General features: G+C 45.4%; 1 protein-coding gene across 1 annotated transcript in view; it reads right to left on the bottom strand.

Annotated features, from left to right (window-relative positions):
* Positions 1–571: 571 nt before the first annotated feature.
* The window catches only part of LOC120844742 (nicotinamide N-methyltransferase), a 71,778-nt gene continuing 45,115 nt past the window's right edge, over positions 572–27,234 (bottom strand). Inside the window, exon 5 of the mRNA XM_040216672.3 lies at positions 572–1,222. Within this exon, the coding sequence (XP_040072606.2) occupies positions 796–1,222 (427 nt within the window). The 3' untranslated portion in view covers positions 572–795. The remainder of the gene's footprint in view (positions 1,223–27,234) is intronic.

The raw sequence follows: 27,234 nt of genomic DNA, 5'->3' as shown, positions 1-27,234 counted from the left end.
AGATAATTTCCAAAGTACTAGACATGAGCACAAAATGCCACTCACCAACAAAAAAACCAGCAGTGGAGGCTTTTTAGGCCAAAAGTTTCCAGATAAAATTGGAAGAACCACGAACTAAGCGCTTTTTTTTTCATTTTCTGGGGAACTGAAGCCCAAACAGGGCAGATGACAGGAGAGTAACCTGGTAGTGAAGCCTAACTGTGGCACTTGCATGGCCATTCCGGGGCCAAATAGCCACACGTACTAAGTTTATCAAGTCAAAATTATTCCTTGACGTTTTGGGGCGTTCATAACCCTAAACTGCCAGAGATCAAATGTTAGCACAAAGAACTGTTCTACCTGGAGTTTGACGAGCATGGTGACGTGGTTACAAATATTAGAAAAACTAAACGGAAAGGAGGTTCGAGAACGGGAATGTAGAGGCTACTGGCCCCTTCTTTGTGTTTTGCGTTTATATTACTAGTTTAATACGTGATTACGGGTATACAAGGTAAAACAATTGGGCACTGAAAACTGTGCCTCCACGTGTGAGTGGAAGGACAAATGAGGCAGAAACTTCGGAAACAGCATATTTACTGCTATCGTAGTCTTTAATATCTGGAATTCTAAAATCAGATATTATTTAATATTCTAAGGACTTTCACATAGAAGGTGATTTTACTTCAACGCGATTTAAAATTAAAGTTGGAATCACTAAATATTTATTTGTGCAGGCACGCATGTTGAGAGTTAAATGGCAACACCTGGCACACAGAATTATCTCGCACAAAGTGAAGCGCATTTTTATGAGCCGAATCAGGGTTTACGAGCCGCCAGGACAAATCGGAATACGTCTGGACTGCCCAGTGTAGCCCCAAACGCAACGAATCGATATAGCTTCATCTGAAAGCCAGCATCTGCTACGGCTTGATATAACGCATCTTTCGTGAGGTTCGCGTGGGGAAAGTCAACGTTTCCCACAGGATAACTCTTTACTCCGCCAGCGCCCACGAGGACAAGCAGGCCGCCAGGTTTTGCGAGATCTCCCACGTTGCTAAGCGCCCTTCGGAACGATTCGTGGTCTGCTGTGGCCGAGTCCAAGCATCCGGAGGAGAGGACGACGTCGAAGGTTTCCCTGTGTTCCTCCGGGAGCACTCCAGGCTCCAGGACGTCGCAGGGGAGAACCTTGCGGATGGCCGAGCGTGTGCGCTCGAGGATTTCCAACGCCCCTTTCTTCTTGTCACTGCAGAGCAGAATGGGGAAGGAGTGGTCAGCTTTTAGGTAAATATGATGGCAGATACGGTGTATAAATTTGTGCAGAGAGCTAAAAAATGAAAGCCGCTTACAACTCCCTGTAACGCCGAATTAGAGCGCAGCTCTTGAGGAGGGAAGAGTACTGAGGGGAGCGCATACCCTCCTCCCTCCTCCTCACCTTCTCATCCTGTCTGCTACTCCTCCCTCCGAGCGGCGTCGTCGTCGCCTCACGAGGGTCACGTGAGCTCACGGGGGTTACGTGACCTCTGTGAGGTCACGTGACAATAACATCACCAGTGACGTAACTGATGACGTCATGGATGACGTCATCAGTAACGTAATTGTGATGATGACGATGAGGATGACGTTATCACAATGACGTCACTAATGATGTCATTATTAAGGACGTCATCAATGATGTCACTGGTAACGTCATCAGTGACGTAACGCGCCCCATAATGCTCCACGGGTTACGCCGATGCCGACGGCGACGGCGATGCCGCTCAAGCCGGAAGCGGGGGCCTAAGAGCTGCGCTCTAAAATGATCAGGGTTTCGGGGATTTTTTTTAGAGCGCAGCTCTTAGGGACCCGTTTCCGGCTCGAGCGGCGTCGGCGTCGGCGTAGCCGTGAGGTCACGTGAGCCCCCCCCTTGAGGTCAGGTGCCCCCCTCCGCCAGAGGAGATTGAAGATTGAAGGGAGGAGAAGGAGGAAGAGGAGGGGTATGCCCTTCCCTTAGTACCCTTCCCTCCTCCTCCTCCTCAAGAGCTGCGCTCTAATTCGGCGTTACAGGGAGTTGTAAACGGCTTTGATTTTTTATGCTGTCCTTAGACCTGTGAGGCCAGATGAGGTCACACACAGCCCGACTTTTTTAGTTGTCCTGCGTGCATTGTGCTTGACCTCTAGCAGAATGGGTAATTCTATATTATAATATAATGACCATGATGCAACAAGTTTGATTGTAGGGTGATTTTAGAAAAGATCGACTAAAGCGTGGCTGGTCGACATCTTTAATTCAACTGATGTCTTTATATGCCATTGTGTAGCCTGTGGTATAAACAAATCCATTCTTAGTTTGGCCGAAAAATATTTGGAGACAGGAAAACTCGTAAGTCATGAAGAGGCGGACAGTTGCATTAACGCGCAGTGATGGAGGGGGCATGTTTGAAAGTGAATGACTAAAATTATAATGTTAGCAGAATTCTAATACTTTTTAAAATTAAACTATGGGTACAGCGTGCTCGTAAATAAAATATTAACATTTATTTAAATTATATTTAGTTTTCTAAAAATTGCCAAACATGCCTGCTTGAACGACAAATGGCGAAATTGGGAGGCCTGTATCTCACAAAAAAATTGAATCATCATATAATTTGCAGGTAATATCCTACTTATATAAGGCTATTATTAAAAAAAAAATAAAATGAATTGCGTTTATTGTACGTTCTGTCAGGTTGTTCAGCGTGGCCTGATGTTTCAAGAGTCCGCCAACTACGTCGCACGCATGTTTCCGTGTCCAGATGCAGAAAATAACCACTGGGCCTGCGGGCAATCATTCTGTGCAAACTGGTGAAGCTGGTACCGATTCTTAAAATGACTGGCGGTCCCGTCACTTACGTACGTCACGTGCGAGTATACCGCAACGTTATCTTCAACCGATTCTTTCACTTTTTCTAGAGCCGAGCACGTGAGAGCGACGTCGTCACACAGGTCCTTCCTGATGATAGCAACGCAATTTGTAGATTTTCTCGTCGTCACTACACATGTAAATATCGCAACCTTTTTTTCAGTGGTATGAGTTAACTTTGCCAGAAAGCACGATGGTCCGATTTTCAGCAAATTCAAAATGAGAGACGATGCTTTTGCGTTGCATGCAGCTGCTTTTCATAGTAGATCGCTTTATCTTGCGTTTGCCGGATATGGTTGTGAAATATTCAACTTTCAACCGTTACTTGAACAACTTTTAGGAAAGTCTCTAAATACAATTTCTTTTTTTACAAGATCGTCGGGCTCCTATGTTGTAAGCACAATCTCTTCATACTCTGGGATATAAAGTTCCTTGAGTGTAAGAGACTGGCCTTTCGGGCAGTGATCACAGTCTCCTTTAAGACACAAACTTGTTAGTGGGTCGCACAGAAATGCTGAGTTCATTTCACCAGCGTTGAATTTTGAGCCTGTAACGTTCTCTACTGCGGCAATACAAATGTAATAATTGGTACTGCGCACACAAGCGCACACTTCCTGGTGTGGAATACATTTGACCCATCTAGGTCGCAAGGAATAAAGTTTTGTTAGCCCAACGCCGGAATGAGGATGCCTGTCTTTGTATACAGGGAAGGCCTCTCGGATTGCGCCAGTCAGGAAGCGCTTTCGCACGAACTTTTTCTGCCCGTCGAGCATGTCAGAGATCGTCCTTCTGGTTGGGACCTTGATGCGAACATTGTAGCTCGTCTTTATAGCGAAGTACTCTGGGGCAGCAGGCACGTTCTCAGGGCTCACCTTGCACCTCATGTGAGGATCCAGCTCATGCCACACGCCATGCTTTTCCTTACCTAAAACGTAAACACTGTCGCATTATTAACGTTTCCTAGGTTAACATGGCGACAGTGTTCACGCTTTATTGCATTTAGGCGGGGCTCGAGTATCTGGGGGTTCTGCTCTCTGTCCGTGTGCCTCTTTGTGCCTGATATTATCGCCCGCGAAGCCAGCGAGTGGGATGGAGACAGGCACGACTGCTCAGTAAACAGGCATCGGCGGTCATATTTTGCTGGTTGAAGCGAACCCCCTCATCCTTGACAGCGAGCGGGGAAATGCGAAAATAAATTGTATTGGCCGTTTTTCCAGAACTAGCGACGAGTGTCGCCTGCTGGTTGCGTCAACTGTTGCGCCATAATCGTGATCTTCGCCGCTAGACACTATTACGCTCAAAGGGAATCCTTGAATATGCTTTTATTCTAGATATAAGTAAAGGATATATAAGAGAGAGAGAGATATGGAGATAGAGGGTAAGAAAGAGGAGCGTATAAAGTCGTAGGCAAATAAAGTAAACAAAGTTCCCAGTGGCCGATGGCTGCAGGATCTTTTCTCGGATCACTAGTTCGTAATATGATAGCTCTTTCTACACAGCAGTTTCTCCTCAACTGAAGTGTGTGAACAATTTTTACAGTTATCAATGGCCTCATCTGAATAAAAATATATAAATGAGTGTGTATTTTAATCATTATTATATTATTTGCATCGGAATTTTTTGTTGTTTTAATTTTTTCCCATGTTTGCCTAAATATATCCTGACTAGCGTATCAGTCAGATACCTTATTTATTTTTTAATAATAGCCATATATAAGTAGAATGTTAGCTGCCAATAATATAATAATGATTAAATTATTTCATGAGATACAGGTCTCCAAAGTTTGCCACTTGTCGTTCGAACACGCATGTTTGGCAATTTTTAGAAACATAAATAAAAGTTAAATAAATATTATAACTTTATATTCCAAGCAAAGTGTGCCCATAGTTTACGTCTAAAAAGTATTAGAATTCTCCTAATGTTATCTTTTCAGTTATTCACTCTGAAACGTGCCCCCTCCATCAGTGCGCGTTAATGTAACTGTCCACCTCTTCATGCCTTGCGATTTTTTCTGTCCCAAAATATTTTTCTGGTGAAAACTAAGTTTGGATTCGTTTATACCAGACACTATACAATAGCACTTAAAAACATCAGTTGATTTAACAATCTCGACCAGCCATCCTTTGGTCCAACTTATCTGAAATCACCCTGTAGAGTCAATCATCCTAAAACGTGTCTTTCTTCCGTATAAGTCGTCATCTCGTATTGTAAGTCATAGTAATCAAAGCAAATAACCGATATGCAGTGTTGTGATTGCTCCACCATTTTCGCTAAATTGCGGCAAAATGATTTATCTGATAGATCCTCTACATTTCGACGAAATGTTATTAATTCGCCCCAACACTCCGCCAAAACACACTTTAAATTTATTATTGGTGAAAATATGAAAGCTGAGGCCCCGAAGCACGGCAGGATCGTTACGGTAGGCTTGTTTATATTTTCAGAACTTTCGATTGTCGCCTTATGTAACGTACTACTCACCACACACAGCCCCACGAGACACAATTGTTTGAGCATTCGTACAACTCGCGTGTTCTTTTGGGCCTAAAACGTCTTAGGATTTCGGCTTGGCTAAACATTGCTGAGCACATACAGTCCCTTGCATGTATTGCAAGATGGCCGGCTGGTCATGATCTCAATAAGGATAAGGCATGTTCTCGTAAGCGGTCATTGATGCAACGGCCTGTTTGTCCCACATATTTTTTTCCACTGAAAGATATCATCAGCAACTCTCTTTTTCGTGCATTTTATTTTACAATTTTTACGTATAAGAACTTTGAGGGTGCACTTTTCTTTCTTTTAAGCAATAACATCAGTAATTTCTTTCTTCTCCTTCTTCATAAACTGTATTAAATGCAGGGTGTCAAACCGAACCCGAACCCGAACCGAAAACCGGAACAAAACCGTTATTTTCGACCGAACCGGTACAAAACCGAAACCGAAATCGAACGCTTTATATTGAACCCGAACCGGGATCGAAACCATATTCTCATGTGGCGGTTACCGGTTCAACGCAAGCGGTTCAGGGCCAATTGTGTCAATAGTTGGTCCTAAAAGGAAAGGTTGCAGGCGTATTTCTTTTTTCTTATATTGCCAAGAGTAATCCTATATACTGTCAGATATTTTTACGTTTCGTTTTTATTGCGAACGTAATAAAAAATATATCATCATCAAGAGCAGAGACACAAAGACACCATGTGGTCAGCGAGCTCTCACAGTTCCCACCTCTACTAAGGCATCTGGAGAGCTTAAACTTTACTTTGTTCCTTGGATAGACCCTGGCGGCGTGGTAGCGGTGATTCAAAGCACCGCTTGGCCTCTTGGCTACGAAATGTCCAAGTGTCGGAGCTGATTGCGCCACTCTAGGCACGGAGTCCTACGCGTTCGCGATGATGATGATGGACCGCAGTTGCAGTCGATGAGCCAGTCGAGCACTGAGAGCGGACCAGGTTACCTTTCGCTTGAGTGCAGCGACACGCTGAAGGAAGGAGGTACCGCGGTGCACCGGCAGTATAGTTTGCAGGGTCGCCTGTGGCCCATTTCAATTAAAACAATCTTTACTTCAATGTGTTCAAAGTGTAGCTTACAAAAAACAAAATAACAACAACAACAACAACAAAAAAAAAAACATAGGTCGTCGGACTCGGAGGCAACGTTACTCGGCAATGATTCGCCGACGCGCCGCGCCTTGGAAGGAGGCCGGGGGGAGGAGGGGAGGGGGGGAGAAGAAAATGTTTCTTTGTATATTTTGTTGTAGGTTTGGCATACTAGCAACGCCAGCATGTCGCCTGTTCAACCATTTTCTCATTTTTGTTTCCTCTTTAATCATTTTTCCTCTTTCATCGTCTTCAACTGAGCATTCGAGAAACGTCGTTCACTGTGGAGGCATTACCGGAACTTTGTTCAGTGGTGGATAGTTTCAATTGTGAGTGCTGTTATAATATTATCGTGGACGTAACGTTCACAATTAATGCTACGTAACTGGTTCTGAGTTCCTCAGACCGGGTCATTTTCATAGAGCGTTGTTTGCAATAAAAAGTCAAAGTAACAAGACAAAGCATCGCCACGAGATCTTTAGAAAAGCGTTTTTTCGCCAACACTCCAAGCGTTGTCAAGATGTAGTCACATTTTTTTATACGTGCGTGCTCACGTGCCCGGTCACTGACAGGTAGGCCAGTCTGGCCGATGTACGCACGACCACTGCGTAACGGGATTCGATAAACTACCCCTTTGTGCACTCGACATACCTGTTTCTGTGTCTTACGGCAGATTTGTTTCCTTTCGTTCCCCTGTCAGCCACTCTAGTACGCAGCTGCAACATCTGACTGGGCACCGAAAACAGGTAGCATGTCTAAAAAAACTTGTGTATTCAGAGTAAAACAAACAAAAACATATAGAGGGTAAGCAATCCAGCTATAATCGGCGACAACTTTTCTTGGCAATGCAGTGGAGAGGAGGAGAGCCCGTGCACAGCTTTATTCAGCGCTCAAAATGACAGAGGAAACGCGTGCATGTACCCTCCACTGCATAGCCAAGAAGAGTTGTCGCTGACTATAGAAACCTTTTTACTGTTTACAAAGTCATAGCAAAGCGTGCGATCTTCACAGCCCGGCACGCACGTTCGTCCCTTCGGAAAGCGAGTAAAGCACGCGCTGTACGTTCGAACACTAAAGATGGCATCGGCCACAAGCTCTTTTTTTGGAAATGTCTAAAAACCCAACCCGAAATTACTCCCTCTTCTGGCAGAGTTTGAAATACTGCACAGCTGCGTGTGCAAAAGACACCATACAAATGGAAAGACGATCGCTTATACATAGTTCTCTTAAGAGCAGTGTCATACAAGCAATAGCCTTGCCACATTGATGGTGTCTTTTGCGCACGTCACTGCGCAGGGGTTTCAGATCTGCCTGAAGAGGGAGTAGTTTCGAGATGGGTCGATTGCAAGTATTTCGTGTTCAAAAAATGCTGCAGGAAGTGCTCGGTCAATATTCAAAAGCTGAGTTAGGAACCGGTTCGAATCGGTTCGCGCTTATTAAAACCGGTAACCGGAGTGATATTACTTGCGCTACTCTAAACTGGAACCGAACGCGAACCCGAATCGAGCCGAAACAATGACCGGTTCGATACCCTGATTAAATGTCAGTTGTCATTAGCGCTCTTCCTGTCTAACTCGTCGTTCCTTCCTTGTTGTTTTGCGCTATTTTATTTATGTATGGGTAGTCTGGGACTGCTGGGGCACTAGGAGCCGGGTCATTTTCTTCGGTTACTGTGATGATTATATCGGGGAAGTCTTTGAGTGCTGGTGCAGGTGGAGGCATGTCGTTGTCCGTGACATGGGATGACGTCTTGGCAGGCAACAAGATTGGCTCCTTTTCACCATCTACCCGCTTGAAACGGTTGTGGTGTACAACTCGCCGATGTCATTTTCCTGTTTTTTTCTGAATACTGTGCACGTTGTTAGGTGGCTTCTTGAGGACTACACATTAAGCTAACCATGGCAAATATTACTTCGAGGACTGTCCTCGCGGCACAGCGGGACAATGTAGAACTCTTTCGCCAGGGTCGTAGTTTTCTTCACTGTTCTTGCTTTCGTAGTGGCGCTTCTGTGCATTTTTTGCTTTCATGTCGTCCGCGATTTCGTGGTCGCGAGCCTTTTCTAATGATCTTATTAGTCGCGATGGGTGTTGTTTGTAACCGGACGTCGACGCCATGTTACTATGGCCGTGCACGTTGAGCAGCATGTCAGCTGGAATATTCCTGTTTCTACCGAAGAGCAGGTAATGAGAACTGTAACCAGTCGGCTCATGCACGCTCGAGCGATAATACATCATGGCGAGAGGGATCTTGATGTTCCCGTCAGTTTGTGTCTTATTGAAGTACGCACTCAAGCTGTTCATCAGCGTGCGATTGAATCGCTCAACCAATCCGTCCGACTGGAGGCGGTAAGGGAGGTCCTTGTCTTTCGGATGCCCAAAATAGAGCGCATTTCTTGAAAGACGTTACTCTCGGAAGTTCTACCTTGGTCAGGGTGTAGTGCTGATGGTATCCCGTAGGCACTGAGGATGTTGTGGGCGAGGCAGTTGGCGACCTCCTTGCTTTCTTGAGTCTTCAAAGGGAACGCTTCAACTCATCGAGTGAAATAGTCGCTCACCCCCAAGATGTACTTGAGTCACTTTCCGTCGTTGGAAACAGACCAGTGATGGCAATAGCCACGCGCTCAAAAGGAAAGGTGACTGCTTCCTGAATCAATGGTGCTCGTGGTCCGGGGTTTGGTGTCTTACGAGCGGAGCACTTAACACATCTCGTGCACCAGTCGGCTACACTGGGTTCTATTCAAATTCAGAAAAACCTTTCTGCGGCCTTCTTCAGTGTCTTGGCGCACCCAAGATTCCCACCCACCGGTGCATCATGAACGGAGTCTAGGGCCAGTGGTAATCACGTCTCAGGAATCGCGGGAACGGGGGTTGACTCTGGTATTTGTGCCCATATGAGGCAGCCGTCGACGAGCCTTAGCTTCTGCCGGTTGCGGAAGAGCACTCCCGCACTGCATCGACGTGTATCTCCTTCCGGCATACCTGCAAGCAGGGTGTCGATGGGCGAAAGCTGCGCGTCACGTAGCTGTTTTTTTCCGAAGGAATTTCATGGCGCAGGTAGACTGCGCCACTTCCACGAGCACGACGTGTTGGCTTTCATTCGCAGGGGAAGGCTGTCGGACAACCAATCGATTCTACCAAGTTGGTTTCCCGGCCGATGCAAAACGACCAAGTCATACTCGCTGAGTCGGTCAATCCAAAGGGCAACTAGGCATTCGGTATTTTCTGTGTTGAGATGCGTGGGCGTGAAGCCAGAGCCTATTAGCCCCAGTGAGTTATCGGGACCTAGATTCAGCTCCGAAGACATTACTTTTGTATTCTTTCTTCTTCCTACTGGCGTATCTTATTTCTTCGAGTTTGGCACCGTCCTCTTACAAGAGGCACCTCTTCCGAGGAAAAATGACACTAAAGGTAACTCAAGACATCCAGCAGAATTTGATGTCGTCCAACAATGCTTGGTGTAGCGGATATAACAAAGGAGGCATTTTCGCGAAATATAAAAGTTTCTTAAAGGGATGCTGAACCGAAATCTAAATTCCCCAAAACACGCAACAAAAGCGTGCAACGGGATGCTACAAACACCAAAACATCACTCATACAGCGATATCTCGATCGAATGACCGTGACCGTATTTTTCAAAAAAAAAGAGCGCATTTGGCAGGAATGTTTACGGCATGTTTCTTCGAGAAGGAGAGGGAACGGCCTCGAGTTTTATCCGCCTCGCGGCCTTTGGGGGAGCGAAGCGAAGAGAGGAGGAAACTATATATCTTGACGGTCACGCGCCTCGTCAGCCTGGTTCAATCTCGACTTTTTTTTCCAAAAATACGACCGTCCATTTGAGATATCGCCTTACTAGTAATGTTGTAGGAATTCTAGCGTTCACCATCCCTTTAAAGCACAAGGGGCCATTACAAAATACAACAGATTTACAGCATAGAATATTCCGAACAAGATCAAGTTCGAAGCGCAGGAGCAGACATCTTTTTGTTGCTGTCCGAGCTTGCCATCGCGCTCCTGACAGTGGCCAAGTCGAATGCCGCTGTGGAGGGTATTCAGTCTTGTGTCCCTCGCAAAGTCAGACCCAAGGAACATGATGTCCCTTCCAACTCTTCAAAACATCCTCCATGTAAAGTTTGTTTTTCTTGGGAAGAACGAGTGCTGTAAGGACATCACCCGTACTGAGGAACTGCTTGCCCGTTTTAACACGGAAATCATGTAAGCGGCGAGTCAGCCGAGCAAGAGCGAGTGTTTTATAACTAAGTGTCTATAAAAAGACGTGTGGAAATGTTTGGGACCTTTTTGTGTTTAAAATAAAACGTTTTCAATACATTTCAAGATGACGCAGATCTTGCAAGCTGCTCCTAAACCCTAGATATGCAGACGCAGTGCCTTCGCCTTGAGCTCGCACATTCATTCAAGCGCACGCTTTTTTGGGATCTGCAAAATGTGCACATGGCTACCCTTGGGCTATTAAATTCTCGCATTTGGCTACTTTTGGGTTACAACGTTAAGCATTTGACGAATTGAGCTACAACCTACCTGGCAACCCTGCTTGGTAGCCGTGCCCCTCTTCGTAGACTCGGAGGAGTCGTAGGCTTATGGCGGCTATTTGTTTTTATGTTTTAGAGGTTTTCGACATTTAAGTAGGCTTCACTCGTTTTCGTGCTCGTACTTCCGTTTCCTTGCGTCTCTAATGTATCTCATATCTCGTGTGTCGTGTTTCGTATCTGGGTTGCATATCTTTTTTTAGGGGTGCGTGGAGTTAGATTTCTTTCTTTGGATTTTTTTTTTATCAGTTTGTTCTGAGTAATATGTACGCAAAGTTGACATTTCGCGAAAACGGAAAAATAAGCGTAGTCCATAAGGCTTTGATTAAGAACTACAATCCTTCGAATGTGGCCAACTTTGAGCGTAGGACTGTGTACAAAGTGTTTTGGGACTGCGACGCGAACGCTCGAGGAGGCTATTACGACGCCGAGATCCTCAAACTAATGGGTGAGTGTGTATTTTAACCACGCTAAAGTGCGACGTAGCCACAAGCGATCGCCGTTTTCTTTAAATTTTATTGCGACTGTGGTTAACAGGGAGTATTGTGGACTGTGCTTGTTTGGGGCACCAAGCTAGGGAGGTGAATGCATGGGCTGTCTAAAACTTCAGTTGAAATATGTGGACTTAACTGCCTTGCACGTGACGTCATATGGCACCCTACCAGCCGCCACTGCTCCTGTGGCTTAAGTCCGCGCTCCTTTACTCGTACTCCAACGTTCCGAGTTTCACACTTCGAGCGAAGCAACTAAACGAAGCATAGCGTTCGGGAGCGCCACACACCGAAACTCTCGACGAGCTGTATGAGCCACTTGCGACCGCACGTTTGTGACGAACCCAGCATATCGCGCATAGCAAATTATTTTGAGGATACATTATGTAAAAGCTGTGTAAAACGGGGAAATATAAGAAAAAAACGCCGCCGTTTGGAAGTTTTTACGAATGTTTTATTATTCCTGAAAAGCTTGAAGACTTGCTTCGAGCACATATGCTCAAAGTTACTTCGACCAGTCTGTTTATTGACCATGCATGCTGGTCAGATTTAGATGAGAAACAACGTTCTTAAACTTGCTCGTGGAATCAAGAAACTGTCAAACTTGTCAGATTTTCCGTGGTTCCGTCTTACTGCGCGAGACGGAACCCGTTTATGTGCTACTACATTACTGGCACACCACCGTTCAAGAAATAGCACGCCAATTAATTTTCAGACGAGATGCATGAACAAAGCTTTTCCGCAACGCTAACTGATGTTTCGGCTTTCCCATCGAAGTATATTTTATTCGCAGGGCTATACATTATACAAAGGGCAGCGATCCGACTGTCTTCTCATCTCGGCAAATTTTCTGTCGCTGTGCTATCATAACGCTACTGTTTAATAGATTAATTGGTTTCAGGCAAGATTTATGAACAAACCTTTTATGTAACGCTAATTGCTGTCTTGGCTTTCAGATCAAAACATTTTTACTTGCTGAATTAAGCATTATTCAACTGAAAAGAGGCAACGGTCCACTGCACTCTTTCTCTCGACAACGTTTCTGTCAGCGCGAAGAAGTCACTTGCACTTCGAGAAATACTTGGTGCACGAAGAGCGCGCTCGAGTGTCAGGCTCTGATGGCGCTCCTGTCCGTTAAGTGAACGGAACGCCAAGCTCTTGCGCTCCGGAGCACGAACTTAACATGTCCAGTCGTGACTGATTCGACGTCAATCTATGCAAGTCAGGTAATATATGACTTGCATTGATGTCGCATCAACTGTCATTGCTTCCTAACCCATTTATGTATTCATGACCACAAATGTAGCTACTAGAAACCCAAGAGGAAATGGCAGCAGAACCGGCCAGGCAAAAACGGGCAGCTGAGGCATCCGCAAGTTCACACAAAGCTGCACCTCCCGAAAAGGTCAGCCCTTGTGACCTCTACCGCAAAGCAGTTTTTGTGGAAATTGTGTCACCAGAATATCATGCTAAGAAAGTGAGGTGGGCTAGTTGGACATGCATGATATAAAAATTAAATAGCGCAAAGGTTAGCAAAGGACAGAGGACAGAACATGTTGAGAGAGAGAGAGAGAGAGATGATCGTTTTATTGAAATAATAATGAAATTCGTAGAGGGTTAGTCTAGCCGATAAGCTGACATTGTTCGCTCCGACCCCACAGGGGGCACCTGTGAAAGCAGGTGTTTGGTGAGTGGCGTCATCACGGACCCCGAGCCATGCGGCCTCGCCCGCCCACGTATGGCTGTGCGTGGCTTTCCCGTGTCTGAGGAACAGGGCATCCTGGTGGTTGAGTCGATCACGGGGTCCGTTTGGACCCTTCGGGGCCCCCCGGGTTAGGCAATACACCACTTCGGCCCCTGCTTCTTGTAGACGGGAGTCCTGGTAAGGCCCAGCCAGGATGATTCAGTCTAGTCGCCAATACTTCTACTAGCCCCTCCCTTCTTTCACCTTTGTCTTTTCCTTCTTTTCACTCTTCTCAGTTCCCTTCTCTCCTATTCAACTCCTTTGGCGGCAAGGGCTAACCTTGGGTGGTGAAAGATACTCTCGTCCAGATCCACACTTGGTTATAGTTTCTGGGTAGCGCATAATCGAGTAATGCTTCCAATAAAGCCGTACTTGTTATGGGGTGTTACCTATACCCTCGTTGGGCTCCGTGGTGGGCGGCGCGCCACAGATTCCGAACACCCTTTGCCTTTTTATGGCGCCCCTCTTTTCCAAACCCAGAGCAGAGCGACCCCCCCAAAAGGGTTCGCCCCGCTCCCCCTACTTTTGCAAAAGCCAATGAAGCCGACACCTTTTCACGTTTTCTTGTACTTCATGCTGCAAACGACAGTCTACCGTTGGCAAAGATGTCAGCTTTCCTTGTCTCTAAGGTCTTAGAGCAGACGAGTGGAAAGAATTACAGGCAAAAAAACTTGCTGGGGACCTACTCGTTGAGGTACAAAATAAAACTCAAAGCACAGCATTACTCAAGTTGACAAGCATAGGCGAACACTAAGTTTGTGTAACCCAGCACCACACTTTGAATACTGTCCGCTGCGTCTTCTCTGAGGATGACCTCCTTCAGTGTATACTGAAAAGAAAATCCTTGAAGGGCTGCGTCGGAGTGCTGTTGTAGCCGTGCAGCGAATCACCCTATGACGAGACGGACAGGAAATACCAACCCGACACCTAGTCCTGACTTTTGGACTCCACTCTCTGCCTTCCGCCGTGAAGGCAGGGTATCTAAACTGCAGAGTTCGTCCTTTCGTTCCGAATCGACAGCGGTGCTTTCGTTGGCAGTGTTTTGGGCATGGCTTCCGAAACTGCCGCGGCCGAGAAACTTGTGGGAAATGTAGTGCCACTGATTACGTCGCTGATATATGTGAAAACGATCATAAATGCATAAACTGTGGTGGACCGCACCGCGCATTTTCACACACAAGTCCGAAATGGAAGGAAGAAAAAGAGATAATTACATTTAAGGTCAAACACAATCTCAGCTACCAAGACGCTGGAGAACAGCTCGCCTTCAAGGCAAGGGGGTTCATTAGCCGAGGCAGTGCGAAGGGGACCCCCCTGTCTATGGCATCCGTGGAGACGCAGACTTCCCCGGAAGACCTCTCATCTCCACAAGGGTCCTCTGACATACGTCCGAAGACAGTGGGCAACCCACCGCCTTCATGCTCCAATGAGGTAGTGGTGCCCTCTAAGGAGGGTGTTACACCCTCCAAGGAGCCAGACGTGCCGTCACCCACACCAGCTGGCCCTTCTGGCCAGGGTCGAGGGCTGCCTCCCCGTGCCTCTGGCAGCTCTTCAAAGCCTGGGCGGTCAGATTCACCTCTGCCGCCCAAAAGACCCAAGGTCTGATTGGATGAGAAAATGGATGTGAGTATCCCGCTCTCCGACGAGGACCTTCCTCTTTCTACAGGGTGAAACAAGGAGACGCCAGGCTCTTTAAATCGACCGGAAAATTCGGTTTCTTAACCTATCCCGTTACGACTTTGTAGAGCGTTGCCCACAGATGGTGCATTTGTTTTGTAAAATTTGCGAAGAGCGAACTTACCCGAGGAAAAAGTAAAGAAAGAAAAAGGCTTAGCCCCTATGGAAACGCAGCGACTCCACCGGTCTGCAAACAACACGGCGCCGTTTCGCACGGGAGACAAAAGATGGCGCAAGCGGTCGCGACGCCAACTGCTGCCTACGAACGAGCAGACGACGCCGAGAGCCGGCCCTTTTGCAGACAAGGAACTACAGTTCCTTGCTGTTACCGCGCCTGTCTTTTTAGAGCGCAGCTCTTAGGGGCTCGTTTCCGGCTTGAGCGGCGTCGGCATCGCCGTCGGCGTCGCCATCGGCGTAACCGCGGGGTCACGTGACCCCCCAGGTCACGTGACCCACCCAGGTCACGTGACACCCCTAGGTCACGTGACCCCCTGAAGTCACTTCTGGGGGTCACGTGACCTAAGGGGGTCACGCGACCCACCCAGGTCACGTGACCTCCCGAGGTCACGTGACCTCCCGAGGTCACGTGACCCCCCGAGGTCACGTGACTTCTGGGGGTCACGTGACCTTAGGGGGGTCACGTGACCCACCCAGGTCACGTGACACCCCTAGGTCACGTGACCCCCCAGGTCACGTGACCCCCTTGAGGTCACGTGACCCCCCTAAGGTCATGACCCTTCAGGTCACGTGACCCCTTCAGGTCACGTGACCCCCGAGGTCACGTGACCCCCAAAGGTCACGTGAGCCACTGAGGTCACGTGACCCCCGAAGGTCACGTGAGCCACTGAGGTCACGTGACCCCCTCGAGGTCACGTGACCTCAAGGAGTCACCTATCCCTCAGTACGCTTCCATTTTCCTCCTCAAGAGCTGCGCTCTAACCGGCGTTACAGGGAATTGTAAACGGCTTTCATTTTTTGTTTCTGCAACTGTCGCCGCCTGCGGAACGCGCGCCGCTTTTGAGTCGAAAAGATCGTCTGCTAAAAAGGCCTGCTCTCGGCACCGTGTGCTCGTTCGTTGGCGGCGTTTGTTGCGCCATCTCTTGTCTTCCGTGCGAAACGGCGCCGTGTTGTTTGCGGAGCGGTGGCGTCGCTGCGTTTCCATAGGAGCTAAGCCTTTTTCTTTCTTTACTTTTTCCTCAGGTAAGTTCGCTCTTTGCAAATTTTACAAAAAAAAAAAAAAAATGCACCATCTGTGGGCAACGCTGCACAAAGTCGTAGCGTGATAGGTTAAGAAACCGAATTTTCCGGTCGATTTAAAGAGCCTGGCGTCTCCTTGTTTCACCCTGTAGATCAGGGTCTTTTTCCTCGGCCTCCTGCGAGGCTGGAGGACGGCTTAAGGACACTGCAAAAAAGAAAACCATCCCACGGATTGTGGCACCAAAACACACAAAAAGCTCCATTTCACAATTTTTGCATAACACACTTATTGAAGATAAATGTCTTTCTTCCTTCAATGGAACTGCAGAGGCCTCCTGCCTAACTACGATGATATGAGCTATCTTTTAGAGGATCACTGGCCCATTGCATGTTGCTTACAGGAAACACACCTAAAGACCACCCACACTAATGTTTTAAAACACTTCCAAGTGTTTCGTAGGGACAGTACACATGCAGTTCACGCAGCTGGAGGTCTTGCGGTGGTTGTGCAACGGTAAGTTCCTTCTAACAAGGTAGCCCTGCAGACTTCACTGGAGGCAGTGGCTACACGCATTTTGTTAGATCAAATAATTACAGTCTGTTCTTTGTATGTACCTCCCAATTATTAGTTACATATGGAGGAGCTAGAAGACCTTGTTAATCATCTTCTTTCACTTTTTTTACTTTTAGGTGATTTTTATGCACACAATCCCCTGTGGGGTAGTGACAGGCGGGATTCTAGAGGGGCACTTGCTGAACGTTTTTTGCTTTCTGCGGGATTGTGCCTGCTAAACACAAATGAATCTACATATTTTAGCTCAGCAACTCACACTTTCACTTCCATTGACCTATCTATTTGTCACCCATCATTATTCCAATTGCTTTCATGGAAGGTCATCCCGAATGCTCACGGAAGGGACCACTTTCCCATCATCCTAGAATTTAACCATCTTCCCATGACAGTCCCAACACGCTCTCCTCGTTGGAAATTCGAAAATGCCAACTGGCCAACTTTCAAAGAATCCTCTCTTTTTGAATGCACATCACTCGACGATCTCGATATCAATAGAGCCACTGAACATATCACTCAGCACATTTTACAGGCTGCCATTCTTTCCATCCCCATGACGTCCTCGCATCTACCCAGGAGACCTAAGCCCTGGTGGAACAAAGATTGCCGTTTGGCCAAAAAATAACAAAATCGAGCGTGGGGTATATTTAGGCGCTACCCTACAACACACAATCTTATTGAATTTAAAAGAAAAAGCTCCCAGGCAAGGTGGATTCGAAGGCAGGCTAAGAAAAAAAGTTTTAGAGGATATGCTTCTTCAATTAACAGCACTGTATCTGCGAAGGAAGTCTGGGATCGCGTACATAAAATAGACGGTTCTTACCGGGCATTCACTGTCCCACTCTTGAGTCGGAATGGAGTTTGTCCTGCAGGCCATGAGGAACAGGCAAACATCCTCGGTGAGCACTTCGAGTATGTCTCCAGTTCCGAACATTACACCCAAACGTTCCAGCGACACAAGATCAATGCAGAAAAAATAGCTGTTATCACATCAGGTGGCACGCACGAACCCTATAATACTCTATTTACATTATACGAACTTCAAATGGCACTTCTTTGTTCCAAAAAAACTGCCCCTGGACCAGATGGTATTCATTATAAAATGCTCGAACATCTTCATTCATTCGATATGGAGCTAATTTTGTACCTTTTTAATAGAGTTTGGCTCGAGGAACGCTTTCCATCCTCCTGGATGATCGCCGTGGTTGTACCAGTGCTGAAGCCCGGCAAAGATCCCTTTTGTGCATCTAGCTACAGAACAATAGCTCTAACTAGCTGTCTTTCCAAGACATTAGAAAGGATGATTAAGAAGAGACTCATGTTTTTTCTAGAACGAAACAGCTGCCTTGATAAGTTCCAGTGTGGCTTTCGTTCAGCACGGTCCACTGTCGATCATCTCGTCCGCTTTGAGAGCTTCGTACGTGAGGCGTTTGTCAACAGGCAACAGTGTTTCTCCCTCATCTCTGATTTGGAAAAGGTATACGACACGGTCTGGCGTTACGGCATACTGCAAGATTTATTCGATCTTTGTTTCCGTGGCCAAATGTTGAGTGCTATACAGAGTTACCTGCAGCACCGCACTTTCCGCGTGAGGCTGGGAAAAGCTCTCTCTAAGGAGTTTTTACAGGAGAATGGAGTCCCGAAGGGGGGTGTGCTGAGTGTCACTCTTTTTATCGTCAAACTTAATTCCATTGGCCGTGCAATTCCTCCTTCGGTGCAATATTTTTTATATGTTGATGATCTCCAGATTTCCCTTTCATCCTGTAATCCCTCAATTTTCAACGTCGCGTCCAACTTGCGGTCATTAATTTGGTCAGATGAACCAATACGAATGGTTTTAAATTTTCTGCCGAAAAAACAGCTTGTGTCAGCTTTTCTCGTCGACGTGGTGCTCTTCAGGAACCGCCGTTGAACATGTATGGTTCTCCTATTGTTGCAAAAAATGAACACAACTTTTTGGGCCTTGTGTTCGATTTCAAGTTGACTTTCGTTCCACACGTTAAGAGCTTAAAAGTCAAGTGCCTTAACTCTCTGAACATCCTTAAGGTCTTGTCACATGTGTCATGGGGCTCTGACCGACTGTGTCTGTTGCGTATCTATCGCTCAGTCATTCGCTCTCAGCTTGATTATGGTTGTATTGTCTATAACTCTGCTGGGGCATCAGTTCTAAAGATGTTAGGTCCTATGCATCATCAAGGACTGCGATTGGCTACTGGTGCATTTCGTACCTCCCCATTGCTCAGCCTTTACGCGGAAGCAAACGAAGTGACACAGAAAGAGAGCCGATCATGTACAAAATGTGAGTGTGGAAAGCAGCTTGGGAATGCCAACACTCAGCAAATGTCATGCCGAGTCCTTAACATTTATAATTCCTTGGGATTGTTCCATTTTACCATTCACGCAAAGCTTTGCAGTTTTTCGAGCCTTCTCCATTTCACAAAAGTCACTAAAGCAGTCGGGTGTTACAAAAGAAACAAAGACTCAACTAAATCGCAAAAAAAATAGCATAAGAAACCAAACTGACGCCTACAACAATGTGTTGTCATGATTTGTTGATGAGGAATACCGTGCTTTCTGCCTTCACCCCAATGCGCATGAGTAATGCTGCTAGGGAGCACGCTGGATAGTTTGTAGAGTTCGTGTATTTGGTACTTCCTAGCTCCCAACTTCAGGACTTTAAGTTAATTACTATTCAGAGCTGGTAGAAACACCTTTCTCTGACTAACCCTTTTTGATCAATTGCAGGACTACATGGGGCTCGGCTTCCAGTCGACGCGGGAGGTGTTGTAGGGCCCTACTGCCTAACATGCAAATCATTATGGCCTGATATTTAGGTACTTGTACGTTTACCAGACTAACAGAACCAATATTTTAGCATTAAAAAGGTAACTTTTCTAATGCGCCTGCAATATATGAAAGAAGTTCACGGTCCGGTGATAGAGCCGAACGTGTAATGTGCGACGCATTGCTTATATCTTGCATAGAGGATATTCATTTATAACGGATAGAACAAATAATGTTGAGAAAGAGGGCATACCGTTGTGGCTGCGCTCTGTTGTTGAGCAGGATGACCGAGGAATGTCTTTCCTTATAGGTATCAGTCTCCACTGAGCGTAAGATGCCCACTCTCAGAGCTACCCATGGAGTGAACCATTCCATTTTGCTCTACGTAACTACAGTAGAACCTCGTTATTTCAAAGTCGCTCGGACGGCGCAAAATATGTGAAATAAACACATTTGAGATTTATATATCAGAAAGAGGTCAAAAATTGTGTGCAAGGCTTTGAATCTTGAATGAAGCATTTTATAGAGACCGAGTGGTCAAACCGAGAGCCGTTCACCTAAAGTAGCTTTCGATATAGGACTGCCGTACTCTGTATTTAGCGGTGCCAACCGTCATACTTTCAGGAAGGCTAACAAGGCGCAAGTTCTCCGACTCGCCGCCGTTACATTCCACGAAGCTGCTGACGACATCTAGCTGCTGTATATTTTCTTCTAGAGCGAGAGCCCGAGTCAGCTCATGCTCATTCGTCTTGGCCGTCGCGCTGTCAGTGATTTCACTCTCAATGTCTGCGTAGCAGGTTTGCCCATTCTTTGAAGCAGGAGAGCCATTCGTTCCTGCACTTTAATTCTTCGCACCATAGTTGCAAAGCGAAATTATTGACCCTCTGGCGTAGGATTGTATTGTTGGCAGGAAGATGTGCTTTAGTGACATTGTGGAGCCAGGCAATCGGGGTGGCATGGATAACCGGGTATGTGGGGAACCGAATCCGCCACCATTCTGCAGAGTTGATCTTGCTGCACGCCTTGAACATCCTAGCCTTGCTCTTGAGAACGGTGCAAAGCGTGATCACTGACGCAGATCAAGAACTCTACGCGAGGTGACAGTAGTGCCTTTGCTAAGCCTGCCCAAGCTAATAAAACAAAGAACATGGGCCAGAGAACAGAACTATAAAGACACGCGCAATGTTCGCTTTCGCTGCCGAATATGGATACCAACTAGCGCCACCTAACAACTAAAAAGGTAAACTGGAAGACCAAATTGGCCGGGTAGGCAAACGTGGAGGGCTCATATTATCGGATCATATTTCCATGAGAAGTTAGGGTACTGTTGAATTATCGGTAATTATCCGGAATTTTGAATCAACCGATATTGAATTACCGAGGTTCTACTAGGTGTTTTACTCCATGTACCACTAGTGAAGTTCTTGCACAAAATATATGCACGCCCCTAGAGTATAGAAAAGTTTGGCTGTTAACATGATCCTGCTTGAATTTGTACTTATGTGCGAATTCAGAAACGTTACACTGTCATTACTTCAGTTAATGTTAATTTTTTTTTTCAGCTGCTGACGAGGACAGCCTTGCGATGAATGATAATGTTGATCTTACCATCGGCCTCCATAATAAGGATGGAAGTGTAAAATAATTGTTTTTTTACTTTCATTCAATATATGATATATTTTAAAAGAGTTTACAATAGTGCAGGAGTGGCCAGAGTGACATGGGGTTAGAGCCGCAGACAAAACTACGAAAGTTGAGAGAGTCGCAAGAAAAAAGAAAGGGGGTGGGGGCTACATTTAACAAAAAACGGCATAGAGGGAACAGTTCTTTCCAAAGAGGAGAAGTATAATGGTCGACTAGAACAAATAGCACTTGGTATCAGAAGGTTTCTACCACCGCTAAGCAAAAAATAATACATTATTCAATAGCCAGTCACTGCCCCCGACAACCGTTTGCGTATGTGGTTGAAAGTCTTTCTAGAACAATAAAGGCAACGGTTACTGGACACATCTACATGACAAAAATAATTCCAGCTCTATGTGCGTAGTGTAGTGCAAGGCTCTTAAGACCGTGAACTTTTCTTTAAATTCTAGGACTCTTTTTGTCTAGGAGACACATGCCTTGGAAACACACTTACCAGAGAGTCACGAGCCGCACTTGAATCCGCGAAGAGCCGCGTGCGGCTCGCGAGCAGCAGTTTGGTCACTGCTGGGTTAATGCAAGCACATTAGATTGAATCGATTGCTATCATAAGTCATTAAAGCTTTTTTTAGCCAGGCTCTTAATTGTAGTTATAGCCAGGACCTGGAAAATTGTCTATTGTCATGCTCACCTGATGCAACCGGGGATGACATACCTCTTTGATGCAAATGCGATTAAGCTTTGTGGGCCCATCAGCTTTGCAGATGCGCATGAAGTTAGGAATTCATAGGTAGTGCTCTTTTAAATTTAAATTTCTAAATTTTAGATGTATCTTCTTGGAGAATACAGTACCACTTTGCGTCAACTAGACTTGTATGTGGGAAACTGTTTATCGCTTTTGTTTGTGACAGATCCATGTCGGACAAGATGTGCACGTCAACCAGGAATCCTGGGGCAACACGTGGAAAACAGAGTGCGACTCCATGTTTTGCAAGATTACGGCTTCTTCCAAATGGCCAGTGGAAGTGCTTTTGGAGAGGTCGGTGGCCGGCACCCTCTCCAACAAGGCAAAGGCGGCAGGGCAAGAGAAGGCGTTTACCCCACTCACTCTGCTCAAGGTGCAGGCTTTCAGATAAGCAAACATTTTCTTAATTTTAAGTTGGAGTATAGAAAAATATTCGTATCACGTGAAATTCGTATCGACAAAAAACAAACAAAGTTTATATTCTGAAGCACAAGAACTACATGGCATTTATTTATGGCTGAAAATATTTCGTATGTAATTTGAAGGTCTCTAACACGCTTCCGATTGTAATGTGCAGTTATAATCAACCCACGATTATAAAGAGTTATGCCAATTTCACCGCGCAGCTAAAATAATGACAACTGAACAACGTACACCTCGTGCAACACATTTTATCAAGTGCACATATTCAGAAAGTGTCCACGCTGGGTGCTATTGAAGCCATACATCGAAAACTTGCGAGGGAAAATTTGGTACTTTTGTCTTTCCAATCAAGCTCACACGTCACCGTAGACCACACGGAAAACACCACCAACGCCACTCGGTTTTTTCTTTTTGCCAACGCAGTTACTTTTGCTTTAAAGGTAGCCTCATAGTAAAATCGGTTTGGCTTCTTCAAGGTTCAAACATCATTCCACAAGATCGCGAGAACAAAACAGCGAATTTGGATTCAGATTGGGCTGGATTTGAAACACGGGTCAATGGCGATGGGGCTGGCCACTTTGCACATTTTTTTTCTTCAATTTGCTTAGTGCCGCTTTTGTGGTCCGATCGTAACGTAAATGTAATTTTGAGCTCATATTTTTGAGAACGAAAAGTGCGGCTCATTTCCGGCAGCAGCTTGGGATCAAGCGCGGGGAGCCTTGGGAGCTTACAGTCTCCTGTCCCTCGCTATCATCGGTCGCGGGGTGCGCATTCGTATCAGCCGCCACAGCCTGGCTGTGTTCCGAATCTTACCCAAATGGATTCGAGTTACTCCACCGGGTCGTGTCACGTGACAAAACAGATTGAAAAACGCTGGGCGCGGATAGGTTTTAGAACGCCAAGGTACAAACCCCTTACCCTGGAGTAAGATCGAGTAAATTTTGGAACACGGCCGTGTCAAGGTATTCGGAACACCCGGAATTTTTCACGTTGCACAGAATGCGCTTCGGCCGTGGAATTTCGCGAATTTGTTTCATTCTGAAATTCGTACCAGCCATGATGACAGAATACCTGAGATTTTACTGTAGTTGGTTGTCTGCTAACAGCTGGACGTGAGACGTGGGTATTGCCGTCACACGTGTTTATCAACCTGATGAAACTGTATTTTCTGAATATTTTGGTTTTACTCTTCCAGGCATGCTATTTAGTGTTTTAAGATTCAGAGTAGCTACTAATAAAATGACACATGAAGCCGTTGCCAAAATCAAGAATTAAATTTTCTCACGCATTACAGTAGCTGGATATCATAGGAAGGCATGTAGGTTGTCTAGGTATTTTGAAACTGTTTTTCGGGCTGCTCAGCGCGTTTTGAAGGGAGCTTCCTTAGCATTGATTTTTTATCATTATGCGTTTTGCAGTCAGTTGAGAGCGAATTTTACAGTCCAAACAGTGAGTCTGAGTCCACCGCTGGCATAACTTCATAAGTGGTGCCCGATTTTAGTCTTAAAGAACGGAGAAACAGAAAAAAAAACGCAATAATTATGCAAAACTATTTTTTTAAAAGACTGTTGTAGTTATTAATTCAGCCGTGCCTATTTATGTATTGAGTGAACCTTGAGGCAAATCTATGACAATTAAATAAATTCGCGTAGTAGCCCTCTAAAGTATATAGTTTGACCTTCACGATCGCTGAACTAATCAATCTGTTTTTATTCGCAGTTATATTAAAGGGGTATGAAGGCTAAGACTTAAATATACAAATTTCGTTCGGAAATGGGTCAAGCCTGACAGACAATAACTGTAATTAATAATCACAGTTTTTTTATTTTGAACGGATGAATGTATTTTTCGTTCCAAGCGGCGAACTCGAGCAAGCGCTTGAAGAGACGCCAACGGAGGCGCGATGCGTCATGGGGTATCCGGCGAAGCTGGCGTGATTACGAGCTTTGCTGTTCGGACGCATAGTGGTGGCGCCAACTTGTCACAGCCTAGCCATTTAAAATACCCGTGGGCTTTCTGTGGACCAACGTGGACTAAGCCTACTAAGCACCCACGTGTGAGATAAGCCATGTCGAGGTCATCGCGTACTTTCAGAGAGCGGCGCTGCTCCGATGTGTACTGCGACTACATTCGGGTTCCTGCTACGACACGACAACGTCACAAGGTTCGCAACTTTGCTGGATTACTTCGTAACGAAGCTTCGGAGGCATCCACCAGGTGCACATTGAAAGACCGTTTAGTTAGTTTCAAATTTAGTTATCTTGTTCCTTTCAACGAAATATTGTTTATTTAGGTGATGCTGCAACATAGCCCACACTTAAGCTAGCAATCGAGCGGTGGAATTTCGTTTCCGAACCCCTTAAAGGTTTGTTGTGAGCTTTATTTTGGCATTTGTGTAACTTCTTTTGAAAGCACACTTTTTCAAAAGTCACCAATTAATTTCTAGGGGAAGTGAACTTCGGCATTACGAAAACATGTTTTGCTTTGTTTATGTATACTTAATTTTTTTTTGTGCAGTGCGGAGACACATTCATCATATTAAACATCAGAGCAGCATATGAAAGTAAAAGAGAAATGTCTAGCAATGCAGCAACAAACATTCTATTGTCTTTAATAGCCCACATTGCGAAAGGCATTCAATTCCATTTGCTGTTAGTTTCAGAGAAGAAAGGCGACATAAACTGGTCCTCCTAGCATTTGCATTTAATTTTCTTATGGTCATAACCAGCTTGCTGACATTTATAATGCAGGTTTGAATCGTACTTTTCGTGACGTATGCCAACTGTAGGGGGCTAATGTTCAGAATTTATTTTAACCATCAGTTTTTCTTCTTTCCTCAAGTGACTCCCAACCTAAGGATTGCTTTGTTATAGAGATGTCGAATCGTGATATCAGTTACGGGGATACTTATGTCTACTGTCATGATAGTGGTCTAGAAGCAAACACCACATTATAAAATAAGTAAAGAAATGACGGCTCGGAGTCTTTTAGAAGATTAACTAAAAACGACGATTGCCATAATATTGTGAGGGTAGCCTCACCTAAAATTCAGAAATTAGGTAAAAATGTAAAGTAATCTACCTCGTAGGGTGTTGCCAAAAGGGTTATAAATACTGTAGCAAGGCCATGGGTAGGAGATTCTTCAAGGAATGTGAAATATTGTTTACATAGAGCTGCCTCATTGTTTCTGCAGATCCTATATTTAAATTCTGTGTCCTGTCTAAGCTGGTACCATAGCAAGGAATAACAACCAAATATAAGCAGTTTCCAGTGTTAGTTGTCTACTTATCTCCGGTTGTAGCTCTTTATTATTACAAAGTCACTGGCCTAGCAGTGAGATTTATAGACATAGGCTACCTGTTTTGTGCTTAAAAGAATCTAACAAAAACCAGGTTGGGCTGTCTATTGGAAGTGGAGCATATGCATCAGGATATTGCGGCACTTTTGTTTTTATGGTAGCCGCTGAACTGTGAAAATTCTAAGAAACTTTGAAGGTTTGTTAGGTACCAGCTGCCACTTAACTACTTCCATCGAGACTAATTTACACTTGGTCTTTTTAAGCTATGACCCTCCAGTCTGTATTTACGTTTGGTCCTCTTAAACTATGACCCTCCAGTCTGTATGTATGATGTTCTATATTGTTTTAAGTCTGAACACAGCAAATAATTATTACTCTGGATTTTCAATCTCTAGGCTGTTTTTGCCTGTTCCCGAGGAAAAAGGGATAGCGCCAGGCTGAAAGGGCAGCCCGGCACCACAAAGTACGGGGTTACATGTCGGAAAGGTTGTCCAATCTCCGGAGATATCGCTAGAAGGAATGTGCTTCTAATCTATAATGTTCTTAATTAAGTAACATACTATTTTGAGTCTCAAGTTTCCAAATATTTGAAATGATGATAAAAAAGAAATATTTAGAGGTTGATATATCTGAAAATATTTATGCAAACAACTTTAAAGTATTGTGTTGATCAGCTGACCGCTTGAAAAAAGGCTGTGGGGTGCTTGGTCGCTACTGCCGCCCTATCGAGCCGCGCTCGCGCACTCCCCGAAAATTCGCATGGTCCCAGAATTACTATGAATGATATCACTCTTACTGTCCCTTAGTCGTTTCTCGGCCCACTTTTCTGTTAACGTATGTCAACGGTCGTCCCATGTTTCATCGCTTGTCACTGAGTTGCCCTTGATATGTCCTGGCTCATCCCTTTGCTGCCTGTCCTTCCCCGATGCGCAGTCCCGCTGCGGACTGTCCATTCTGTTGCTTGTCTGCCGTCGCTTGCACCCCATGTTGTAGGCTTTTCACCCCTCTATTTATTTTGATTTAGCTTAATTTTTGTGTTGCAATTATTAGAAATTGAACAAATGTACTACCGGAGCCAATACGAGTTGAAACGCCACAACGCATGGCGCGCGATACTATGAGAGCCGTCTCGGATTGTTCAGCGAACCTCAGTATCCACAGAGGTAGAGACAAATCGCTCCTTGCGCTCGTTTCACCACTATGCCATTCTGTGTCTGTTACTAGCTCATAGTGGCGCATTGAGCGCAAGAAATAATGTGTCTAAACCTTAGCAAACATGGAGGTTCGCTGAAACATCCGACAGATGTTTCTGATTGTACCACACGCCACACGTCATGGCGTTTCAGCTCTTATTGACCATGATAGAACTTCCTCAAAAGTTTATGGTTGCTGTGTACAACATTGCCATTCCTCCCAATGAAACAATGTAACAGTTCATAACTTCGTAGTAAACATATCAATGCAACGCAGCGTGTTTGACTTTATTCTTATCAGTAGCTCCATTTGTCGTACTCGTACGTCAGGCTGGCGATTACATAATACTAGTGCGCAGTGGATGATATAATTAAATTCTAAGTGTGATATACGCTTCATCATGCTCCAAAAATGGCGTAATTATAAGCGTATAAGTTCTCACATTATGCATTCACTTATTGTCGTGCTTTGC

Source organism: Ixodes scapularis, unplaced genomic scaffold, assembly GCF_016920785.2.
Source record: "Ixodes scapularis isolate PalLabHiFi unplaced genomic scaffold, ASM1692078v2 PGA_scaffold4__175_contigs__length_147842914, whole genome shotgun sequence".
Classification (NCBI taxonomy): Eukaryota; Metazoa; Arthropoda; class Arachnida; order Ixodida; family Ixodidae; genus Ixodes; species Ixodes scapularis.
Note: the sequence above shows the minus strand (reverse complement) of the source record. Positions and strands in the feature narration are given on the sequence as shown.